The 20,356-nt window shown below is 35.7% G+C and overlaps 3 protein-coding genes across 3 annotated transcripts; 1 reads left to right on the top strand and 2 right to left on the bottom strand.

The window, feature by feature from the left end:
* Positions 1-1,751: 1,751 nt before the first annotated feature.
* On the bottom strand, positions 1,752-7,331 carry LOC146135604 (uncharacterized). The gene is made up of 2 exons (XM_083395893.1): positions 7,197-7,331; positions 1,752-3,188 (listed from the first exon to the last, which is right to left on the bottom strand). The coding sequence occupies exon 2, from the start codon at positions 3,168-3,170 to the stop codon at positions 2,376-2,378; it is 795 nt and encodes a 264-aa protein (XP_083252019.1). The 5' UTR covers positions 3,171-3,188; positions 7,197-7,331; the 3' UTR covers positions 1,752-2,375.
* A 2,893-nt stretch (positions 7,332-10,224) lies between these two features.
* LOC146135603 (V-type proton ATPase subunit E-like) lies at positions 10,225-16,164 on the top strand. Its single transcript, XM_083396064.1, has 8 exons — positions 10,225-10,291; positions 10,968-11,034; positions 11,716-11,781; positions 12,303-12,412; positions 12,861-12,927; positions 13,214-13,372; positions 14,453-14,635; positions 15,736-16,164. Exons 2-8 carry the CDS (start codon positions 10,996-10,998, stop codon positions 15,796-15,798), a joined length of 687 nt encoding a protein of 228 aa, XP_083252190.1. The 5' UTR covers positions 10,225-10,291; positions 10,968-10,995; the 3' UTR covers positions 15,799-16,164.
* Positions 16,165-16,475: 311 nt separating this feature from the next.
* On the bottom strand, positions 16,476-19,977 carry LOC146135602 (solute carrier family 25 member 32-like). Its single transcript, XM_083396063.1, has 7 exons — positions 19,795-19,977; positions 19,247-19,397; positions 18,702-18,790; positions 18,461-18,609; positions 18,023-18,136; positions 17,575-17,720; positions 16,476-17,200 (listed from the first exon to the last, which is right to left on the bottom strand). The coding sequence occupies exons 1-7, from the start codon at positions 19,898-19,900 to the stop codon at positions 17,065-17,067; spliced, it is 891 nt and encodes a 296-aa protein (XP_083252189.1). The 5' UTR covers positions 19,901-19,977; the 3' UTR covers positions 16,476-17,064.
* Positions 19,978-20,356: the final 379 nt, after the last annotated feature.

The following is a 20,356-nucleotide window of genomic DNA, read 5'->3' as shown; positions in this document are numbered from 1 at the left end:
TCGAGAGTTCGAAGCTCACCGCAGGCTAGTTGTTATTAGTCGACCTCGGTTGTATCATTGATCGACAGATTAGAAGGCTTCAGGAGTACTATGATACGCGAGCCAGAGCACAGTTGTTCTACACGTATTTTATCTTGTAAGGTAGATTTTATTAGAATGTCCTTTGGATGCTAAGTGTAAAGCTGGTTATACAACTGTCAATTCCCAGCGAAGAAACTGAATTGTGTAATACTTGCTTGCTTAACGCCTATTACAAAACATAAACTCGATTACTGCATAGATTTTTCATTTGGGTTGTGTGGTTAACTGGTCAAAAAAGGCATTACAGTTTCTTTCTGTTAGCAGGAATTATGTGGGAGACAAAACTATACCAGTTTCGATGGTGTATTTTATTCGCATTAATTATATTGCAAATAATAAGTGCCTTCACGTACTCCACTGGACAAGTTAACAACGTGTATGTTAAGTACTATCGGATTAGTTATGCAACAGTGGGTTGGATGGTATCTGGTATGTATCTTGGATCTTGCATTATTTCACCCATCGTTATTTGGGGAACAGGAAACAGCGTTTTTAGATTTAGGCGCTTAAATCAAATACTCTTCCTAGTTTGAGCTCAATTCTACATTTTTTTTTGGCTGGCTACGCCACTGGCCACGGTCGTTTATCGCGGAAAGTTACGCCTAATCGTTCGTACGTGAGCGGCAAGTTTGGATAAAGGCCTGTCGCTGTGGCGAAACAATTACTTTGGAGCTTCATATGCAGCTATATGTATTGCGGCGTCAGCGTTATTTCGGGCGGCCAATTACTTGCCGATAAATAATTAATTGTCGGTTAAAAGCCGTTTGGCGAGAAATCAACGTGTAATGCCAGGTGCAGAGATTTGGCAATTTCCTTTAAAGGGCGTTAAGTTGCAAAAAAAACATGCCATACTAAATCGCATAAAGTACGCTGTAGGGTTACTCAAGGTCAATCTTAGGCCAATATTCAGCTAGGTTATGCATGCAAAGTTATAGCAATTTATTAAATAAACGAACATCCATAAGTCATATTGACGAATGTTGGAACATTCGCTTGGCTCAGTACGAAACGAGGCCAAACATTAAAAAATCACCTTGGCAAGATCAAGCTTTGTAATGACTAAATAAGTTAATTTAAATTAAAATAACTGACATGTTAAATTTTCGAGAAACCAAGTGCATTTATTCGTTGATGAATTGCTGGAATTTTAAAATTTTCAGACATGACGCATGAATTGCTTAACGATGAACATAAAAACTGTACTGAATTGCACGGCATACGTCCTAAGCTTTGTCTTTAGTTGCTTTATGCAAAACCTATTGCGATAGAGATTAAATATCTTTCGCACATCTAATCTCAAAGTCAATGAACGGATAAATTTGTTATGGTGATTTGACAAATGACGTCACACAAATTTATAACCACTATGCTGGAAATTATGAACCCATGGTTTTTTATGGCAATTTTGAGGCTTCATTACCAACAGGCTGTGTAAGATACCTTCTATAGTGTCCACATAAAGTTACTAATATGAGACAAAGGTTTACGCCGAAACAAAAGTTCGCATTTCAATTTGCGGCGGTAATATTTGTTGTTTTGTAAGAACCATAAGTTTATTTATTCGGAGAAGCCACTTTCTAAAGGGCAAGTCGCACGCACGGCTTATATCCCGCAGTGAGAATAAAGCGCACAGCACACTTCCAGTCGCTTCGTTGCTTGAAACAAGCGAATATGAATGAATCTTGTATTGGAGATATCAGTACTGCTTGATAGGAGTAGATAGCTGCACAAAACTCAAACGATGTTGTCACACTACATTAGTTTTTTCTCCCCCGAATAAAAGGCCCCTAGGGGGACTGGCTCCTAAACCTCTGAATCGCACTTACATACAACTCTACGTCATGTTTGAAAGTGGTAAAATTGTACGTTGTATACATTTTCTATCAAGCTCCGGAAAAAATCGATCTAAAACAACAAACCGAAGCAAACCAAAAGAGAATAGCGGCAAAAACAAGATATGCCCTCAAAAGATTTTTTTGGCCCATACAATAATCCTAATAACAAACCAGTACAAATTGTTCACTATATTGTTTCTGGTTTGCAAATAAAATAATTTCTCTAACAGCTTGTCTAGTTAGCATATCATAATTTTAAATATATATCAGTCAAAATTGCAAGACTTAACGGTTAAAAATCTTAATAATAAGTAACAAGCAGTCGCAGCGGTTATTCACGCAATCTTGAACCCCAGAAGGGGTGTTCTTGTTGTCCTGGTGGCCAGGTGTCGTCTCGTAACACGACACTTCCGGCTAATTTGCGAGAAACGCTCGAAATGCTCTGATCGTGGCGAGCGTCTATAAAGTCGGGATCGAGGCGACGGGCCTCGTCGTTGTATTTGTCGGTGATGATCCATGGGTCTGCTTCCAGAACTTTCCAGACCATCGACAACCAGCGACGCAGATGGTCGCCTTTTCGGAGCAGCGCAGGATAGTGCCGACGTATTGGCCACTTTCCCGAATGCTTTGATTTGCAGCGTCAACTCCAAAAGCTCGAAAGACGCGTTCGGTCGTATATGTGTGTTCCAAATTGTTCATAGTGAAAGTCAGGATGTCAAACGGTGATGTGGACAGCATGGCGAGGTACTCGCGAAATCGTGGCTCGCCGGCCGCGTTAACTTTACATCCGGCGTCCAAATAAAGTAGAAAGTCTCCGGTCTGCATTTCGTCCAATGCCGACTCGATTAGCCAAAACTTCCATATCCAGTATCCGGCGCCACGGGGTTGTTTTAGTATTTTGCCGTACCGTTGCGTGAACCCAATCGGCAAGTCCGCTGGGCCAAATACTCGACCGCTGGCGAACCAGCCGGTTTGGTTTGCTTCCTTCATGATGCGTCGCTTCGACCCGGCAAACCGGTACGTGCCGTAAGTTCGAAAATGAATCTTCAGATCGGGCCTAGCAAGGATGTCAGAGAAGTCCTTTGTGATGGTGTTGTTCCATCCTTGAATTTTTGTGCGATCTTTGTATAGCTGTCGCAAGATAGGCAGGTATAGCCAAGCAAGAAGCACAGTACTGGCGCATGCGACAATGCCAACAAATAGGCACTTTGATGGCTTTCTGTTCGATGGACAGAAGACCCTTATGTATTTCATGCTCAATCCGCGATTGCCCTGAATTATAAAAAAAGTTTATGGAAGATGATTGCGTCGAAATACCTGAAGCAAATCGTCGACCCTATTATTTTTTTCTGTAATAGTTCTGAGTTTACTGCATTAGGAAGTTATTTTTCTTCATTATATGCAGTTTCAGCAGAGCATATACATACAAAAATATAAAAATACTAGACGAAATACCCGGCGTTGCCAAGGTTAAATAGAATATTTACCAGTTATTTTTACTGGTTAAAATTAATTACACCTACAATAGTCATAATATGTACGAAGTCTACCTTAATTTTATCTGTTTAAACAAAATGAAACAATCCATCATACTGTGGCTCTTTATTACTATTGCACATTACGTTGTAACATGTTAAACTGATAGCCTCATGTTATAGCCCATAATTATGGAAGCTAAGTTAGGTGGTAATGTTACGGATAGCGTAAGATCTTCGTAAGTGGCATAAATAATGCAAAACATATTTTTTTTGATGTCATAACAAATTTGCTTATGCCTAAACGTTTCTACTGCGTGTCACTAAATAAAAAAATATCAAATCATGTCATATCGTGTGTCTAAAATCGGTTAATTTATGCTTCCTCACAATCAGAGTAACGCTTATAGCCTGCGTGAAAGCGGCATTAATGTGAAAGCGGAATGACGTGTTTAATTCTGTGACTTCTAATTCTTTGTCTCCGTAAGTTCCCAGTACTTTTTTCATTTGGTTAAAACAATCTAAAGATAAAAAATTAACGTAAAACCTAAAAAGCAGTTTTGTGTGTGAAATAGGTCACTAAAGGAAAGTCGCGAACGCGCTGTGACCATTTAATTACTAATTCACGTGCTACCAGCATTGTATAAGCTTGCTAAAGCCGCGTGATATAGCCGATGATTTTAAAAAACTTATGGTATTTAACATCAAACCAAATTGCATCGTTGTGTGTTCGTTTTAATTGAGCTACTAAATACACAACCATGGTTAAACACGTCTTGCATATTTTACGTAACGAAACTCGTGACTTATATCGATCGAAAATCACTAACAAACGTAAAGTCGTAGCAGCAATTGTTCGAATTGTGCGAAATTTAAGCAAATACGTCATCACGGTAAATACCATACTGCATCCAACGAAAAAAAAATCCCGTTTGAAAAGTGAATTTGCTTAGTGTTCAAACCGCTGATATTTTGCTAACTCAGTCCAAATGTTGCGTAGTTTATACTCGGTTAGGATTGTTGTAAGTTTTCTGTGTAAGTGTCTAAATGCCTCTTAAAAGAATGTTAAGGAAAACGCTGCAATTAACGCAATATTTTGAGAACTTAGACAATCTTTTACGTGGTTAAACAAACTGCAAAAAGCTATCAAACATAAAAGTAATAATTTTGCCACATGAAACTTTATTTTTACCAAGGCAATGCCCTTTACGCAGGTTATTGGCTTATAAATGTGTGAAAACGCTTTACCATTTTCGTCATAGAGATTTTGCGAGAAGTCGCATGCCCGCCATTTCGAGTTAACATGCAACCACAGTTGTGTGACGTTTTTAAATGGTACGACTAAATAATCGACTATAGCACACAACACTTGGCTAAGAATGTCATACATCTTTTAAGTAACGAAAACTCTTGACATTTGTCAATTATTCTCAAACGTTAAACTTCAGGTTGTAGCAGCAATTTGTTTAGACTTGCTTAATAGCGTGATATTTAAGCAGATACGTAATCACGGTGCTAAACTGCGTCAAACGTAAGAAATCCTCATTGAAAAAACAAATGCTTTCTGTTAAACTGCTGCAATGAACGCAATATTTCGCAAACTCTGAAGTATTGCGTGGTTAAACCCATTGTAAAAAGTCATTAGACTTTGGCCTCAATCACCATCACAACATTGCTGGGAAGGCTTGTTGTACGACATACGATTATACGTGTACCGTGTGGTAGCAGTATTTGACGTCCAACGAAAGAAAACTTCGTTTAAAAAGTAATCTGCTTAGTGTTTAAACGGCGACAACAAATGCGATGTTTTGCTAACTCTGTCTAAATTTTGCGTGGTTAAATATACTGCTAAAGTTTTAAACTCAAGTCTTTACTTGGAACGTTGCACACGTTCGGTTACAATAAATTTCATAACATGTTGTGTTTTTTTTGCCTTGGGCCTATTGTTTACACCAAAGCGCTGGTCGTCCATTGACTCATAAAGATTGAAATTAAATTACTCTTTTCACACGTTTTTTTATACACAGCAACAAAATATGTAGCGACATTTATCGATCCAGAATTGCTAACAAATGCCCTAAAAATAGAAGTTGCTCACTCATGACCGTTTTGCGACGGCGCTCGCTTGAGATGCGAGACTTTCTCTCATGGAAAGAAACACTTTTTTTTTCGTCTGGGAGCACACGACTTTCTTTCTATTTTTCCCACTTGCTCGGCGACTCGTTTAAGAGGGAGCAAAATGAGCCACGGTTTCTCTGTCTGTCTCCCTAAAACGCGAACATGCAGCCGACTCACAAACATTTATTATGTTTAGATATCGTTTGAATTGCTTGTCACACGCGTTAAGAGGACCTTATACGACAGATGCCAAACACCCGACTATACTGGGCCGGATTGTTTTATTTTTCAAAACGGAAATGACGGTATTGTACAGCGTTTTTCATGCATTTTAACGTATAATCGATTTTTATATATACAATTTCGACCACTGTTGTTGTAAACAAGTCATTTAAAATTGACTCGAGATCCCGTTAAGTCATTTGTGAAATAACGTAAATCTAAGTCTAGTACTTTTCACAAAAAACAAGTCAAGTCCAAGTCCAAGTCAAGTGATTGGTTGGAGCAAGTCATCTCAAAGTCAAACCACTAATATAGACAATAAACTATTAAAATTGAATAAGTTCATGAAATGATGAGCAATAGTTAAAATAAAATAAAAAATAAATAAATAAAACATGTAACAATCTAATCGTTTTACGTGCAAACTTGAGAAAAATAGCCCCATTTTAAATAAAACTGTTAAATGAAACACATAATTTCAACCCAAATCATTTGTCCAAAAGACTTAAGTCAGGTCAAGTTAAGTCATTTCACCCAAACGACTTAAGTCAGGTCGTTAAGTGCACTTAAGTCCAGTCACACTGGTTTTGACCACTTGTTACTTTGTCCGATACAAAATGGCTTGGCTTGGAGTCGTCCAGGCGACTAGCAGCTCAATACACAAACAGACGATTAAAAGATGCGCTCCTTCTGGCTCATTCATTAGGAAAACAAAGAGGACGTCAACGGAAAGTTAACACATGTAACAAGTAAAATAAATACACATTAAGTATGATCTGTACACGCCAAGAAGCACGTCTTTGGTGCTTATATAACAGAGACGGGAGATAACTTTGCAATCAAAAGTGACATCGGTGAAAATACCATTGTTAAAGTGACTGAAGTCAAACACTTACGACTTGCAGTCCAAGATTTGAGTGTTTTCATTTTGTTTTTATAAAACTGGGTTATTTATCTTATTTTTACACATGAAACCATTTGCTATGTGTTGCATTTACGTTATTTTTGACTCAAGTCATTGCTTATAATCGGACGAGTTTAGCATCAGTTTTAATAGTTTAAAGTTTTATTTTTATGACAGTACTTCTTTCTCCTCAGTCGACTTGCTCTTATTGTGACTTGACTTGAGCAACCGATGACTTGGGCGGGGATTTAACTTGACTATTTATTTGGACTTAACTTGGACTTGAGAGTGATTTTACGAATTGCGTGACTGGGACTAAAGTCATTTCAAAATAACTTGTTTACAACACTGAAAAATACAACATAGGCCTACTCTGGCGCACTATAACAGCATTAGATGGGATTCAAGTTATGTACAACATATTCCTTATTTGAAATTGCGTCAATGCTAATACAGAGATTATATAGTTTACTTTACTTCGCTACGTTCGAGATTAACCACCGGTTAGCTACAGTTTCAAATCATATATCTTTACAAACAAATAGTTAAACAAGTGCTTACCGGCAACGTCAAGCAGCTCAACGTTATTCCCAATTTTCACATCAAAAAGTTGGGCTATGACTTCCTAGAACATGTAAAGCAATTTTTACCCTTTTCGTTTAGGCTCGTTTGGGCTACGAGCAAACTAAACTATGCGTTATAAAACACTGTTCAAAACTGGGCCCAATTCGTAGTAGCAAACAAAACAATAAAGGCAACAATAAGCCCGGTTACATCACCTTTCGCAGGCAGATTAGATTACAATTCAAGCCGGATTGAAATATAATACGTTACAGCTTTTTATTATATGGCGCTAAATTTAAACCAGATTACAATCTTTATGTACTGCCGAGTTATAACGCGTGGCCCGTTAGCTTTCTAAGTTTACAAAATTAATTTGTCTACTAATGACAGTCATGAAGTAGCAATAAAAAACATCAGCTTGGTATTGAAAATGTTGATTATGGTCTGCCGTGCCTTAAATTCCCTTACAAAAACCAGGTCACTTGCATTAAATAAACGTCTACAATACATCAATAAGTTTGAAGTCACTAATTTAACCAATCATCACAACTGATCGTAGAATAGAGGGGACGGAAGGGACCAGAGAAGGTTGTTCTGGCCTCGGCGAAAGACATGGCGGTCTCTGATGAAGACAGTAGATACGGAGCATATACACAGACAGGAAAAGGGGACGAATAGATTATAACTGGAATGCCGTTTGGCAGTTAAAGTTACGGAAGACAGAGGTAGAACCGCTACACTCATAGTGTTATTATTTGAGTATACACTTGAATGTCAAAATGCAAGTTAGAATCTCTGAGAATCTTACATCACAAACACTGCTAGCAAGTCATAAAAGCAAATCAAAAAATATATTCTTGATTTTACACAAAGCTACCAAAACTTTACATTTACAATTAAAATCTACCTTCCACGTGTTTGTTATTCTACTAAAATTTAACAGATTTTTGTTTTAACAGGATTTTATTTAGTCTACTATTTTCCTAATTTGCAGTAGTGTGGCACGAGCAAATCTATTTTTTTGTAATTCGCTTGTTAGTACCCAACCACAACCCTTAAAAAGGAAACTTGTAAGTGTGGGTGCGGGCCACAATAAAAGTATGTTTATTGCATATAAAAAAACGAGAAACAGTATTTACAGGTACTTACGAGATACGTACAATAAATTTCCTTCGTAACGTAGGCGATCTGACTCCAAAAATAAACAGTGAGACTGCTCATTTTGGCATAAATGCAAATCACTTAAATTGCATGTTCCAGCTGGCGTTACCGTAATTAAATTTCGTGACAACACGATACAATCATACAGGAAATTATAAACAATTCACGAAACACAAGTATAGCAATATGTCGACAGTTTGAAGAAAACACACAGCAGGCTGGGGTGGCGGCGACACAATTCACGACTGTTTCCATTCAATGACCGGAAATTCAACATGGAGCAAGATGCTACATAAGCTATGGACTTCTATAGTTGTACAGAAGCATAAGCAGATTGTACCGTTATTGCAACGGCCTAAAACTGATATGCTGTTTTTGGTATGGCAAAATGAACACGTTTTATTATTTTAAATTTATTCTACATTTATTATCACTGACCAGTGTTGTAAACAAGTCATTTTGGAATGACGTAAGTCCAAGTCAAGTCATTTGAAAAATAACTTAAGTCCAAGTCAAGTCTTTTGAAAAATAGCAAGTCAAGTCCCAGTCCAAGTCATCGGTTGCCCAAGTCAAGTCAGTATAAGAGCAAGTCAGTTACAAGTCATGTCATTATTAAAATTGGTAAACTCGTCCGATTATAAGCAACAATTTAATTTTAAAAAATAACACAAATGCAATATACTACAATAAAAATGTTTAATGTGCAAAACTTGAGATAAATTTTAATAAAAAACATTTAATTTAATCCCAAGTTATTTGACAAAATGACTTAAGAACAAGTTTAGTCATTTGTCCATAAGACTTAAGTCAAGTTAAGTCATTTTGGTCAAAGGACTTAAGTCAAATCAAGTCATTTGAAAACAGTGACTTAAGTGCACATAAGTCAAGTCAATGACTTAAGTCATTACAACCCTGTGACACTAACCTCGTTATATTGTAAATTGACTGACATGCTCTATTGCTAGGTGGTTGAATACAGTGGTGGGATTCAGCCGGTTCGCACCGGTCCTATAGAACCGTCTCACGAAATTTTATGAGATCATCGAACCGGTTAGCACTACGGATTACTGTAAATGGATTTTTGAGATTCAAGTAGCTCACGTGTTTTGTTTAATGTGCAATGGTCAAGTTCGCACGTAACAGTTATACATTGTGTTTTTATATTTTTTTTCTAATTTTAGTCATTTTTATTTTGTCACTGTTTGTCTGAAAATTGAATTGTTGCTTCATAGGTACAAGTCATGAGACGACTGCTGCTTTCTTGTGTGACTGTTAGCAATTATGGGATAAGTGATGGGATTTTTGCCGTATATATAAAAAGTATTTAGTTTATTTGCCGAAAGATATCACGTTTTGTTACAGAACCGGTTGAAAAATATGACTTTTGTGATAGAACCGGCTAACAAAAATTTGAATCCCACCACTGGGTAAATGCGATAATTAATTTACAATAGCCGTTTTTAGCATTGCGTATGTAGAATCAAATTGTAAAGTCCGATAAGTTGTTTGCTTTAACATATTGATTATTCCATTGCAGTGGTGAAACCTGGTGTAAATAGCCTAGTTCCCTAGTTAGTTTTTTTGCAGTGGTGTAAATAGTTAGTTTTTTTAATTTTTTGAACAAAATGAAAGACGGACGAAAATTAAAAAAATAACCCGCACCAAGAAGGGCTAAAGGCCATCCCGCATAGCTTTATGAACTAATTATTTTATCGACTGTTTTTCCAAAATAAGTTGTTAAAAATACTTCTGCACAATAGCGCCACCTACCTGGCATACGTCATGTTAATCATGGGACTTCCTAAATTTCGACTGCATTATATCGACTTAATTAACACCTCTGATTTGCAAAATCGGTTACCGAGCGATAAAATTCTAAAACTCCGCAATCGGATTTACCCCAAGTCTTTTCGACGTAATTTTCTTCTCTGGTAAGTTGTATTGGCAAAAAATTGTATTTAAGGTCCTTAGAACAATAAATTGCGTAAAGTTGATTTTTTTATATCTGTGTAAAAAATGTTCTACCATACTGAACCCTGTTTGGGTATTTTTTAAATCTTGCAGACGATTGTTTTATTTTAATGCTTATTTTGTGTTTTTATCGTTATGAAATTAGTCACATGACGGATTTATAAGTAAACACAATGAGTTGAACAAAGTTTTACTGAATTTATATTTTTTATTTTTCTAAAAAAGTTTAAGTAGGTTAGTTTAATGAATAAACTAGACTGTTTTAAAGTTTTGTGATTTAATTTCTTTAAATTCACAGACTATGTAATTGTTAGTACATTTAAATTAGAAAAGTTTATATTTTACTTTGCTCGTATTGGATTTAAGCCGGCAGTCATGGGTTAATTGTCAATCAACTTTGTAAAAGTAGTTTTGTAAAAGAAGTATTTTGTTTGTCATCCACTGATGTCCTTTATCTTGTTTTTAGGTCTTTTTGCAATTTAAATGTGCAGCAGATATTTATCGCAGTTTGGCTAAGTTTTTATATACTGCGTATTGCGATACTTTAGCTGACCTTGCTTCAGTTCAGATGTATATTGTTTTGTGAATTTATTCATCAAGTCGATGACAAATCTGTCTTTATTTTTGTGTTTACAGTTCTTTATAATCATCTTATCCAATTAGAATGAAGATGGGCTTAAGCGATACTGACGTTAAAAAGCAGGTATGATATTATTATCTAGGCACATTTTCGTCTGGGGATTTGTATTGCCAAAGTTCTGTTGGTTAGGGTGCCAGTTAGTATTTGAGTTTAGGTGGGTCATGCATTATTATTATATTTATTCTCTCTTATGTATTCCTTTCAATTTCATTTTTGACAACCCGTCTCATTGTTGTAAGAAGAGTGGGGCATTGTTTATTATATCCTTATTCCCGACTTTGATATGGTGAAATATTGGCGCTCTTTTACTTATGTACGTGAAAAGTAATGCAAAAAACAAAACAAAATAATACCGCATACCACAACGCATATTGTTTGGGTTAGGGTGCAGGTTTGGGTGGGGGTGGGTCAAGTAATATTATGTTTATTATTAATAATAACTTGACCCACCCTCAACCAAACGCTAACCCGCACCCTAACCCAAACAATATGCGTTGTGTTATGCGGCATTTGAAGAAAGTTTTTTTTTTTTTAATTTTCACGTAGATAAGTAAAAGAGCGCCGAAATATTTGCAGAAATTCTTGAAAAATGCAAACCTAAAAGATATCTTTCTAACTTTAGTTTAATTATCCAAATTCATTAAGTGTTTATCAACTACAAGCAGCTGCTGCAGGATTAAAACATATTTAATGATTTAAATGTATTTGTTTGATCCTATTATGTAACTACTGTTTGATTTTCAGATTGAGCATATGATAGCATTTATTGATCAAGAAGCAGATGAAAAAGTTGATGAAATAACTGCCAAGGTAAAGATATTTTATACCTCCTTAACCTATTCTGTAGCTAGTACTTAAATTTATTCTTAGCTTCAATAAACTTGAAGTTAGCAAATTTATTTCTTTTGGAAACAGGTGGAACGCAGCAAAAATAAAGATAAAACAAAGATAAACAACCAAAACAATTGTGGTCTTGTACTATTTTACTAAACACGCACAAAATCTTTAAAAACAATTGCTAACATCTAGTGGAAAAACAGGCTGACATGTGAGCATAAAGTGAAACCAAAAAACACAAACAAATAATAAATTTTAGGTTGGCATCAACCAGGGTACACAGTTAATTTTTTGACATGACGTCATAACAACAAGTACACGTAACAAACCCGCTTTTGCTCGTGGAACTCATCTCTTTGACTAACAAGAAAGAACAGTTTTGTTTTGTGTGGTTTATGTACTTGCACCTATTTAGCCTTCCTGTTCATATTCAAGTTACAATAAAGAAGAAGCATGCATAGTGTTTTGAATAAAATGTATTTTGTTTTTCAAAGGCTGAAGAAGAATTTGAAATTGAGAAAAGTCGCTTAGTTCAACAACAGCGACAGAAAATTTTGGCCTTCTATGAAAGAAAAGAAAAGCAACTTGAACAGCAGAAGAAAGTGTAAGTTTTAAAATATATCTCTTCATTTTTTAAATCAAAAGTTGTTTTGAACCCCTTGTAATTTTTTAAACTAAATTTTCACAAATAGAAAGTTTTACATTTTTGTTGACATTGTCTGTTTTGTTTACTGGCATTTAAACAGGTTGAGTTTTATAATTCAGTATTCCGTTTTAGTTAAGGTAAACCTACAAATATTTCAGTTTTTTGTTTATAAGGAAACCAATAACTCCCCCATTGTTTTTACTTCGATTAAGACAAACCCAGCTGTATTTTTTGTTTTTCTAGTTTGGGTGTAAATAAATATAACAAAGTCATAATTTGTTACTTCGGTTGATTATTGAAACTTTATCTATTTTTCAAATCCTTTATCTATTTTTCAAATTTATTTTTTTAGATTTAATGTGCCTTTTAAAATGCAAATGATATATGGATAAATTATTTTTTTCAGGCAACAATCACAACTGATCAATGCAGCGCGTTTGAAAATCCTGAAAGTTAGAGAGGATCATATTGAGGTAAAAAAAGTTATAACGACAAATATTCAATTCTCTTGTATTTGTAATAATATATCCAGTCTATTAATAACCATAAATACCATTAAATAAAACTAAACAATTTGGTTTTAACTAAAACATGTAAAAAGAGTTATCTGATAAAATGTTAAATGTAAAGAAATTAAAGTGTAGCCTACATTGAACTAAGAACAAAAATTTGTGTTTCTGAGTTGTCAAAAAAAATGCAGGAGTCAATTATTTCATGCAAATTTTCATTTTGCCAATGTTAACTTGTCGTTGTTTGTAGAGTATTATCAACGAAGCAAGAGGCCGACTTGGCGAAGTAAAGAACAACAAGAAGCGTTATGGTGACCTTCTGTCCGGCCTCATCTCTCAGGGACTTTTCCAGATTCTTGAAGACACCGTTATTGTAAAGTGTATGCGGGAAGATGTAGACTTGGTTAAGGTAAGATGCTGCCTTAATGATAGTGTTTGTCCAGCTTTTATTTTCGAGTGATTCTGAAGTATGGTCATATGTCCAGAATCTATATCGAAGATAGGCTTTGTGATTATAAACTGTACAATCTACAGTATATAGTGTAGTTCTTTGTATTATATTATCATGCATAACAAATTGCAAAGTATCAATGTAACTTGTTTCACTCTTTCGAGAAACGTAATGTTACTGACCGGTAAATCAGATATTTGCATTTCGTAGAATAAGAACAGAGTTTTTTATTTTTTATCTGGTTGTAAAAATTTCCTCGAACAGCAGAGTCTATTGCCATTCACCAGGTCAAACATAGCTAAGACAACAAACAGCCTGGTATGAACGCACCTTCTGGAAAAAAAAAGTGGCTTAAAATTTAACTCTTGTGTATTCCGAAAAGGCTAAAAATCCAGTATGTCTCCTTTTGACATGGGTCGATTTTACCAGTATTCGAACGTTGGTAAATGGTGATGACGACAGACGTGGCGTTGATTGCGGAACAGGGCCCCAAAGCAAGGAGCCGCAAAGAGTGACAAAATGAAAAGCGGTTGGCCCCCTTGGGGCTCCGACGCCCGATATTTTAATCCGTGCTAAGCGCTCGATGGTGGTTATCAACCATGACCCATTTGCATTCATGGTTTTGTTTCTTTTTTTACCACTTTCGTAAATCCACTCAGTCGGTTTATGAGTATTTTTGTTACGTTTTTGGCTCATAAATTTTGATTACCTTTCATGAACTAGGCTGCATACGACGTTGTACAATATTATCCAAATTCAGGCTGTCAAAGAGTTGGCTTTATCCATTTTTTCCCCAGCAACTACTGTACATTATTAGATTAACAAACTTTGAAAGAACTGCGTAAAAATATATACAGCTGATTTAAAAAAAAAAAACGAAAATGACAAAAATCAGCACGCTTTAAATTAAACATGTCTGCTTGCATGATAGACAAAAAAACAAAAAAAATTCTGCTTGCATAGAAAGAAAAAAGGAAACACCTTTACCCGAGTGTTTTCAACGTGACTCCAAATTTACCATTCAACATCTACATTTAGGGCGCCATTACCAAGGCTCAGGCGCAGTACAAGTCTTCCACCGGTCGCGATGTCAAGGTAACCGTCAACGACCAGGAGTTCCTCAACAAGGACACGTGCGGTGGTGTGACGATGACCAGCCAGAACGGATCGATCAAGGTGCGAAACACTCTGGACGCGAGACTGGAGCTTATTGGAAGACAGGTAAATCGGCCTTTGCGCGAAACGAATATCATGTCTAAGCCCATACAGAAATATCATAGCATTTTGAACGTTTCGCATACCTCTTTATTCATTTTCAACATCAATAAGATATTCAAAACGTTCAAAATGCCACCTGCTTCTGTAGCATAATGGATGGAAGTTACCAAAGCCCATACAGAAGTAGCTATTTTTTTGAACGTTTTGTTGAAATTGAATAAACAGATAATTCGGAACGTTCGACATGATACCTACTTCTGTATGGGTTTTGATATTCTACGTCTTACTACAACCTCCAACCCTTATGCTCCGACGCATCATGTGTTATGCCATTTGTGAGTCGAAGAGGTCTTGTTGGGTAATCCCAAATCCCAGGGATGCCTCGCCGATTGCATTCTAGATAAAATATCTTTGGCGTTGAATGCTCGCCCAAACCTCGACAATGCAGTAATTTGGCGTGAAACATCGCCGACTAATGAATTAACAATAAAAAATACCCGTATGTGGCGTAGCTGGCGTAGATGTCGCAGATCCTAGCCTGTAAATTGATGTAAGATCTTCCAAAGGCCACAATTTGTTTTCTGAACAAATTCTCACCAAACTAGTATTCAATATATTTGAAAGCCTAAAATAAACTTTAAATTGTATGAAATATTCTGAAAACAAGGCTAGTTTAACACGACTAAATCAAAAAACAAAACAAAGTCCATAGTTTGGAGCCCATAAAAAAAGGTTACCTACTTCTGCATTGGCTTTGATGTTCTTATGAAGTCCAAAGTCATTTATCCCAATACTGATATAGTATAGTAGTGCAGTCCAAAAAAATAACTTCCTTCTACCTTTGAAAAGTTAGCCTTAAAAACGATGATTTGAGTAATCGCGTGTTGAGGGCTTGACGACTCAACCTAGGTTCTGCGGGTGAAAAAGGGTTAAAATGCAAGCTCGGGGTGAAACACGTTGGATCAGATAATGGATTTTTCAGATAATTGATTTCGGGATATATTTTTGAAAATTGACGGCTCAAGATTTAAAAAGTTAACAGAAACAAATTTCCAAAATGTGCGAGAGCAGAGGATTTTAATTAACCCTGTCCGTTGTATTAGATGATGCCTGAAATCCGTGAAGTCCTCTTCGGCAAGAACGAAAACCGCAAGTTCCTCTCTTAAGTAACAACCACCAACCCAAGAAGAAACTTCCCCTCGTCAAGTCTCCCAGTGCTCTGTGACGTCACTCCTATTGTTTTTTCTGGCATTACTTTTTTCTCTGTGTCTTCGGGAAAGCGCTACGCCCGGCAAACAAAATATATAAATGTTAGTTATAATCGAAAAATAGCAAAAGTTAAAACGGATTACTTTCTGAAAGAACCTCATCTTTATATTGCTTCTCCCCGCCCGTATTTCTCAAAACAGATATATGTTTTTCTGATTCAACGTTTGCTGTGCCGTGCAATAGATAATAGATCTACTATATTGTAAATACAACCCGTAAAAAAAACATGACTTCATTGTAAAGGCAGCTGCCTGGTGGGTGGAAATTGTTATTGGACCTATCCTGCTAATAGCTAAGGTTTGTAGTGGATAAAATGTTTTATAAGTTAGAATGAAGCAAGAGTTAGCAGCCCAGAAGAGTATTTCTTACTAGAATATGAAATACATTTACCGGTCCTTAGTACATAAAGATGGTAAGTAGCGTTCTATTATTATACTATCATTTATTTGTTGTTTAGTAGGCTTATGCTTCTTACCATTATGCCTCTTACCGATTAAGTGATGGATCCTTCTCAAATTCCATCCTGTTTTAAACACGACTGGTAAAATGAATAACACAACAAATATTTTTAGTAAGATCCATTTATTGGTAAAAATGCGAAACGAAAAAATACCGCCAAGCAAAACTAAAGAGTAAACAATAGACAGGTTCGAAAGTGACACAAAATAGCACTTGAATAGGCTGAGAGCGGCATGTGCATATAGAGGGGGGAAAAACCGAAGCAAGCGAATTATAGGCAAAGTAAAAAGCATAGGGTGGATATATTTCACCGTATTGTGAGTGGATAGCACCCTCATAAACGGACTGCTAGCTATCCACACTTTTTACGTATAGGGTGTAATACAGGGCTGTGGAGTCGGAGCCGGCCTCTGAACTCGATTTTATAAGCCGGAGTTGGACTCCCGTTGTTTTAAACAGATTTTACTGTGCAACTTCAGTAGGCTTATCGTGTTTTTATCAATTCCAAAACAGTATAGCGTGGCCTGATTAGCGTAATCACCGTCTGCTACCGTTTCAAGGTAACCAAGCTAACGCAATACCTTGTCCACTCTCCTTATTACAATTGAAACGTAGTACATGCGCTAAGTTGCCGAAGAAAAACAAAATTCTGCTGAATACAGTTTAAATAGCACGGGCGCGGCGCAATGAATGCTGTTTAACCGTTATGAAGACTGGCTTTGCAGGTCTGGTAGGCTTTGCATCATAAGCTCGTATGTATAGAACGTCACACAGCAAGCAGGGGTGACCCGCAATAGGTTGGCCCCCAAACCCTTGTAAAATCCCCGCCATCCCTCGTTCCTGTAAAGTAAAGTCGTTAATTTTCATGATAAAGTTTTTTTAATTTTAGAGCTATTTTTTCGTAAGTAGGCAGTTAACCCTGAAATCGCGAGTTTTTTATTGTTGTGCTAATAAACTTTTTTTTTTTTTTTTTTTTTTTTTTTTTTTTTTTTATTGTTGTGCTAATTTTTTATTGTTGTGCTAATAAAGTCACCAAATACCAACACCAACATATGTAAAGCATACATTCGTAAAACAGACAGGTTTGTAGCATTTTGATTACAACTATCAGCTTTGTACGCCAGGAATGACATGGTAATTGCTAAAACGTTAAATGTATAAAAACTTGTTAGTTTTATAATAAGTTCTATATTATTATTTATAGTGATAGATACCTGAAAGTTGACCAGATTACATCTTGAATTCCTTTGTAAGCCCTGTGCTGTTCTTGTAAGCGCGATCTAACAACTTGATAGGGATAAGTTGAAGATGCAGCAATTAGCTTGGAGAATGCAGACATGGCTAAGATGTCCTGCACTTCCTGCAAAACAACAAAATTAACGGCTGACCAATCAATAGAGTCCCAGAAAATTTTTGTGGTGTCTACCAAAGTACATTTTCTGAATGTCACAGTTGGAAATTAAGTTTATTCTGCCATATGATAAATTAAACAGGCATGTGCAAGCTAATCCAATTAGTTTTCATGGCATTGCCCTAGTTCAGATTATTTGAATATAATAACGTTGTATGAAAACAGTTTAGAGAATGAGTTTAATTTTTATGTTCTGTAACCATAATAATTACAAAAATATATTGGAAAATATACCTAAAAGTTTATAATACCATTTTATCTTTAATATTCTTGTTTCTTCGTTTGGCATTCCAAATTTTTACCCGTTCATACACCAAGAACTGTACGGCGCCATGACTGGTACCCATTAGCCCAGGCACAAAACCCTGAAAACAAAAATGTATAAAAACTAAATATCCGTCATTTTTTTATTCGAGTATAGATAATTCAATACAAGGTATGTCTGTAAAGTAATAGAATAAGTTATATATGTTATATTTAAAAAAAAATAAGTTATATATGTTGTTATAGCGAAACACAAAATATTCAAAGGTCAAGTGACAGTAGACCCTAAGTTATGATTCCAATAGTGATAAAGCTGTAAATGACATGGGACTTAATATGTTAAGGTGTAACCTATTTTTTTTTCATTTTGAGAGTGCAAAACACCAACAAAAAATTTGAGAGTGCAAAGCAACAAAAATACTTACTTTATAAAGACCCCTGATACCATTTTCTTTGAATAGATCAGTTATTGCATGGGTCATTCCACGGTAAACCTTTGCTTGGGATTCGTATTGCAAACATAATCTTGTTTTGGCAATCCAAATTGGATTGGTTGCAACCAATGTCATGGAACCTAAAAAAAAGGTTGCATCAGTTATGCCAATAAACAACAACTCTTTTTTTCTATTTGATTAAATAAAGGAAAGTAAAAACATGACTACTTACCAGAAATCACGCCACATGACAGATACTGAAAAATGGTGAGCGGTTTTGAGGCATCTCCTTTGTTGAGGTAGTTTTTGAAAGTGTTGTAACTAAAAAAAGTTTCAGTCAAACTACCAAGCTAGTGTGTATTTTGGCTTGAAGATTCACCAAACACAAATAAAAATAGTTCTTTCAATTGTAATTTTTGTACAAATAATTCGAAAAGCTTAACACATGTGACAACACTTAATAGCTTGTCTTTCAATTTATATCATCTATGGCAGTGTAAACTTTTTTCCTCGGGATGCCCTAGTAAAAGTTTGTTGATCTTGCAACGCACCCAGCAAAAAGGAACTTCAATAATTTTTACCTAATTCTTGTGTATAAAAAAGTGAACAAAATGTAGCTGCTGATACAAAAAAACAAAAAAAAAACAGCACAAGAAATTCAGATAACATTTTAGATGTAAAATAAACTAAATTAAAATATGTAAAGATTAAAACGCACACCATGGCGTCGCCATGCACAGTTTAAGAATTTCTGATCTATGAAATGAAAATACTTACAAGAAAAAATACAATCCCCAGCTGGCCCCTGCACCAATTATATTGGGAGTCACGCCAGCATACAAGCCACGGATGCCTTCTTTTTTCCACACACTCTTAGTTAAGTCCCACATGCTGTTGTAGAGTGGTCGGCTGGATAATCCATCGCTTACTGAAAAAATACACAAACCAAACAGCATAAATAACAGTACATTCGGTTCATAAGAAAGAATAACCCGGTGTAATTTCTTTCTCAATTTGACGAATTACAGTTGATATTTATTATATTTTTATTCCGTTGCATTTGTTACACGCTGAAATAGTTAACATGCAACAAATTATGGCGCTGTTCTCAAATCCTACCACTTTTTTGCACAGTAACGAAACGAGTTGTAAACATTGATATTGCTAGGAAGAAATAAAACTTGACCCACCCTAACCCAAACAATTAGTTGTGTGGTAGGCCTCTAGACCAGCACCAAAAAAATTTGTTCGAAACACATTAAAGTTACATTAATTTATGAATACCATATCTCCATTCAATAAGATAACTTACGTAACATACACACCTGAAAACCTGATCTTTATAAGATCAAGTGGGTGTAAAATTGAAGTAGCAGTTACACCGCCAACCACCCCTGCGACAAAATGTTTGTAGTTGAAAGTATTTGACATTATCACATTATTTAAAGTGTTTTAGCGCTATTCTAGACATATATTTTGCAAAGAAAAACGATGAAGGATTTTGTATTTCGCAACATGACAATCAGAAATAAAAAATCCCCTCAATTGAAACCCAAGATCACATTAGCTCACGTGACGCGTGCAATCTTAAGTTTTTTATTTTAGGTAAACCTTATCTTTGCCGAAACTAAATGACACTATTAAATATTTAATAACGTAGTGTTGCAGGCATAGCTGTCTTTGTTGATTTTTTTAGTAGCCTGCTAATATTGTTTGGTAAACATGTCATGCAGCTATTCATATTTATCAAAGGAAATTAAGTAATTTTATGTCATCAGTTAATAATGTTTTGACACAATTATCTGTAAACTTATCAGCAGCCTAATATATTGCGTTTGTGTAAAACCAAAGTGATATGCAACACACTTCATAAGGTACCCACGAAAC

The sequence above is a fragment of the Ascidiella aspersa genome, chromosome 8 (assembly GCF_963924565.1).
Source record: "Ascidiella aspersa chromosome 8, kaAscAspe10.2, whole genome shotgun sequence".
Lineage (NCBI taxonomy): Eukaryota > Metazoa > Chordata > Ascidiacea > Phlebobranchia > Ascidiidae > Ascidiella > Ascidiella aspersa.
The sequence above is the reverse complement of the archived record's forward strand: the minus strand, read 5'-3'. Positions and strand labels throughout refer to the sequence as shown.

Coding starts and splice junctions, on each gene's coding strand:
- LOC146135604 (XM_083395893.1), bottom strand. CDS start 3,170: ATGAAATACATAAGGGTCTTCTGTCCATCGAACAGAAAGCCATCAAAG.
- LOC146135603 (XM_083396064.1), top strand. CDS start 10,996: ATGAAGATGGGCTTAAGCGATACTGACGTTAAAAAGCAG. Junction 13,373..14,452: donor AAGATGTAGACTTGGTTAAG/GTAAGATGCTGC, acceptor ATCTACATTTAG/GGCGCCATTACCAAGGCTCA. Junction 14,636..15,735: donor TGGAGCTTATTGGAAGACAG/GTAAATCGGCCT, acceptor CCGTTGTATTAG/ATGATGCCTGAAATCCGTGA.
- LOC146135602 (XM_083396063.1), bottom strand. CDS start 19,900: ATGTCAAATACTTTCAACTACAAACATTTTGTCGCAGGGGTGGTTGGC. Junction 18,791..19,246: donor TGGGGATTGTATTTTTTCTT/GTAAGTATTTTC, acceptor AACTTTTTTTAG/TTACAACACTTTCAAAAACT. Junction 17,721..18,022: donor AGAATATTAAAGATAAAATG/GTATTATAAACT, acceptor GTTGTTTTGCAG/GAAGTGCAGGACATCTTAGC.